Source organism: Calidris pugnax, unplaced genomic scaffold, assembly GCF_001431845.1.
Source record: "Calidris pugnax isolate Ruff unplaced genomic scaffold, ASM143184v1 scaffold486, whole genome shotgun sequence".
In the NCBI taxonomy this organism is placed as follows: Eukaryota; Metazoa; Chordata; class Aves; order Charadriiformes; family Scolopacidae; genus Calidris; species Calidris pugnax.
The window spans coordinates 207,062-211,660 of record NW_015091332.1 but is presented as its reverse complement, the minus strand read 5'-3'; the positions used below and the strand labels follow the sequence as shown (position 1 = coordinate 211,660).

The window sequence follows — 4,599 nt, the reverse complement described above, 5'->3', positions numbered from 1 at the left end:
CAGGAGGTAAAAAAAAAAAAAAAAAAAGACAGACACTAACCTGAAGGTGACTTCTGGCACGAGGCACTTGACCCCATTATGGAAGGGCCGCGTCAGGGAAATGGTCTGGCTGACCTGATCCACAGCAGACACTCGTCCTTGGTAGACTCCCAAACTTTCTCCACAATTAATTGACACAATGCTCCCCAGCCAGTCCGTGGCCATGTTTCCGGCACACAATCGCTGTAAAGAGACACAGGGCCTGGCTGTAACAAGATGCAGAAAGTGACAACCCGAATCAGCATCAATGGCATCTCCCCCCCCTCCCCATCCTAAAACCTTGGCTTCCACCCAGGCTCCGGCTTTGTCAGCTCCTTTCTTCTTTCTGGGGTGGAAATAACATCCTTACGGACAGCCAGCGCGTAAATCCCTGGACTATATGACTGTTTGTAAGCCAGATCAACGTTTGCATCATTAAGGAAATCATTTTCTAACCAAATTCGAGACTAACTGCTTCCAACAGCAATATTTAGTTCCATCTGTGGACATTCTCCCTGTGATTTTAAACAGGGAATTTATCTTTGCTTCCTTTTTAAAAAATTTTGGCACACAAACACCAAGGCAGCGAGAAGACCAATCTCTGCCCATACAGATGAAAACCAACACCTTTAAGGGAACAAACCAGCTACAGAGAGTGGAGGGGGAAACCCAACGCTGGAGTCCAACACCAAAGTCTTCATGCTCTCCAGAATATTATCACTGCTACGACTGGATAAATTAAAAAAGGAAGTTGTGCTCCTCTCCAGCGTTGAGGTCTACCAGAACGTGGGGGGTGGGATGGGGAAAACCCACACTTTGTAAGTCAGATGTTCGGTCCCACGTAATTCCCTCAGTTTTGATGCTTGACTCGACTTGTGTCAGCACTTTGGAGCAACCAAGCACATCTTTTCATAGAATCATAGAATGGTCTGGGTTGGAAGGGACCTTTAAGATCATCGAGTCCAACCATCAACCTAACTCTGATAAAAACCATCCCTAAACCATGTCTCTAAACACTAGGTCAACCCGGATTTTAAATACCTCCAGGGATGGGGCCTCAACCCCTTCCCTGGGCAGCCCATTCCATAACCCTTTCAGTGCAACTATTTTTCCAAATATCCATCCTAAACCTCTCCTGGGGCAACTTGAGGCCATTTCCTCTTGTCCCATCACCTGTTCCTTGGGAGAAGAGACCGACCCCCCCTGGCTACACCCTCCTTTCAGGGGGTTGGAGAGAGCAATAAGGTCTCCCCTCAGCCTCCTCTTCTCCAGGCTGAACACCCCCAGCTCCCTCAGCCTCTCCTCACCAGACTTATGCTCCAGACCCCTCACCATCTTTGACGCCCTTCTCTGGACCCGCTCCAGCCCCTCAATGTCTTTTTTTTGTGGGAAGTGGCCCAAAACTGGACACAGTACTCGAGGTGGGGCCTCACCAGTGCTCAGTACAGGGGGACGATCACCTCCTGAGTCCTACTCCCCACGCTGCTCCTGACACAGGCCAGGATGCTGGTGGCCTTCTTGGCCACCTGGGCACACTGCTGGCTCCTGTTCAGCCCACAGGTGACCAACACCCCCAGGTCCTCTTCTGCCAGGCAGCTCCAGCCACTCTGCCCCAAGGCTGGAGCGTTCCTGGGGTTGGTGTGACCCAAGGGCAGAACCCATCACTTTGCCTTATTGAACCTCATCCCATTGGCCTCGGCCCATCCATCCAGCCTCTCCAGATCCCTCTGCAAAGCCTTTCTACCCTCCACCAGGTCGACACTCCCACCCAATTTGGTGTCACCTGTGACCTTACTGAGATTTCTTCCTCCAGAGAGAGAGCACAGGAAGGTGATGGGCTCATGAGCATCCCGGTAGCGTGGAAGAGCTGACAAGCTCATAAATGAAAACAACTACCATATATATTTGCCTCTCCTGCTGTAATCAACAGTAAGAGGGAGAAGGCTTGATATTTACCATAAGGAACACAAAGGCAAAAAGAGATAATCCATGAAGATTATCATCAAATATATAAACCACTTTCTACAAGAGTCATTTTAATTCTCTTCAAGCCCTTCCTGAGCTTCTTGGAAAAAGATGCAAGAAAAAAAACAACCCTGGAAATAACTAGGATCTGTGCATGCTACCAGAAAAAACTCATTTCCCCCAACTTTCAGGAGATGCTTCAAAGGGAAGCAAATGCTTAATTTGGTCCCTAAGCCATACGGGGCCTCACCAGTGCTCAGTACAGGGGGACGATCACCTCCTGAGTCCTACTCCCCACGCTGCTCCTGACACAGGCCAGGATGCTGGTGGCCTTCTTGGCCACCTGGGCACACTGCTGGCTCCTGTTCAGCCCACAGGTGACCAACACCCCCAGGTCCTCTTCTGCCAGGCAGCTCCAGCCACTCTGCCCCAAGGCTGGAGCGTTCCTGGGGTTGGTGTGACCCAAGGGCAGAACCCATCACTTTGCCTTATTGAACCTCATCCCATTGGCCTCAGCCCATCATCCAGCCTCTCCAGATCCCTCTGCAAAGCCTTTCTACCCTCCAGCAGGTCGACACTCCCACCCAATTTGGTGTCACCTGTGACCTTACTGAGATTTCTTCCTCCAGAGAGAGAGCACAGGAAGGTGATGGGCTCATGAGCATCCCGGTAGCGTGGAAGAGCTGACAAGCTCATAAATGAAAACAACTACCATATATATTTGCCTCTCCTGCTGTAATCAACAGTAAGAGGGAGAAGGCTTGATATTTACCATAAGGAACACAAAGGCAAAAAGAGATAATCCATGAAGATTATCATCAAATATATAAACCACTTTCTACAAGAGTCATTTTAACTCTCTTCAAGCCCTTCCTGAGCTTCTTGGAAAAAGATGCAAGAAAAAAAACAACCCTGGAAATAACTAGGATCTGTGCATGCTACCAGAAAAAACTCATTTCCCCCAACTTTCTGGGGATGTTTCAAAGGGAAGCAAGTGCTTAATTGCTTAATTTGGTCCCTAAGCCATACAAATTCTCTTCAAGCCCTTCCTGAGCTTCTTGGAAAAAGATGCAAGAAAAAAAACAACCCTGGAAATAACTAGGATCTGTGCATGCTACCAGAAAAAACTCATTTCCCCCAACTTTCAGGAGATGCTTCAAAGGGAAGCAAATGCTTAATTTGGTCCCTAAGCCATACGTTCTTCAGGAACAGCCTCCTCTCTTTCCTGTTTCTGTGTATTTATATTAATCCATGATAACAACATCTGGATTCCAAGACGATGGCTGATAAAAAGCACTTTCAAAACACAGATAACACATCCCCGAGTTACCTCCAGCAAAATAAAAATTTAGTCGTTTTCCTGCTTTTTTTGCATCTCTTTTTGAAAACAAGGAACAGCACAGACCACCATCTTACAAAGAGGCTTTTCAAAAGAGCCTCCTTTTAGGAAGTGAAAAAAACAACACAATAAAGTCTGCTCCTGTGCAAATGTAAACCAAAACAAGGGAAACTGATCTCAAAGGATCTCATCCTACTATTTTATGCGTAAACCCTGTAGAAGGGAGGATGAACCAGACACTGGATGAGTGAGGCACTACATCACACGTGACACATTTGTTTGTTTACACACACCTGGAGAGATCAAACCTCCCGTCTCACATTCTGATCTTACATTCCCAGTTTGTGTCATACAGCTGGCAGTTAGCACACATTCCCCAACATCCCTTCTTTTTGGGTGCATATTCCTGATCTCCCTGCAAGTTTTGAAAGAAACTGAAGTCCCAGAGCTTAGAAAAAGCCACAAGCAGCACTTTATAAACCCAGTGGGGCAGCGGTAACTCAGCACCGTGATGAGTCAACAGCTTTGCACTGCTTCTAGAGAGGAAAGATGCACCCTCACCCTATCTGGAAGACCTCCATCCCACCTCCATCACCTCCATCACACCTCCATCACATCTCCATCCCACCTCCATCGCCTCCATCACCTCCATCACACCTCCATCACACATCCATCACACCTCCATCACACCTCCATCGCCTCCATCACCTCCATCCCACCTCCAACCCACCTCCATCACCTTCATCACATCTCCATCCCACCTCCATCTCCTCCATCACACCTCCGTCACACCTCCATCACACCTCCGTCACCTCCGCCACCTCCATCACCTCCACCACATCTCCATCCCACCTCCATCACACCTCTGTCACCTCCGTCATACCTCCATCACCTCCATCCTACCTCCATCACCTCCATCCCACCCCTATCACCTGCATCACACCTCTATCGCCTCTGTCACACCTCCAGTGCCTCCATCACCTCCATCCCACCTCCGTCACCTCCATCCCACCTCTATCACCTCCATCCCACCTCCATCCCACCTCCATCACCTCCATCACACCTCCATCACATCTCCATCCCACCTCCATCGCCTCCATCACACCTCCGTCACACCTCCATCACACCTCCGTCACCTCCGCCACCTCCATCACCTCCACCACATCTCCATCCCACCTCCATCACACCTCTGTCACCTCCGTCATACCTCCATCACCTCCATCCTACCTCCATCACCTCCATCACACCTCCATCACCTCAATACCCTCCGCCACACC

The 4,599-nt window shown here is 49.2% G+C and overlaps 1 protein-coding gene across 3 annotated transcripts in view; it reads right to left on the bottom strand.

Moving 5' to 3' along the window:
* Positions 1-4,599, bottom strand: part of EDC3 (enhancer of mRNA decapping 3) — a 58,785-nt gene that overhangs the window by 39,660 nt on the left and 14,526 nt on the right. For 2 of the 3 annotated variants that reach the window (XM_014960975.1, XM_014960976.1), the window contains exon 2: positions 41-222. In XM_014960975.1, the coding sequence (XP_014816461.1) occupies positions 41-204 (164 nt within the window). In that variant the 5' untranslated portion in view covers positions 205-222. Of the gene's footprint in view, positions 1-40; positions 246-4,599 lie in introns of all 3 variants that reach the window. The other variant, XM_014960974.1, reaches the window with a different exon arrangement.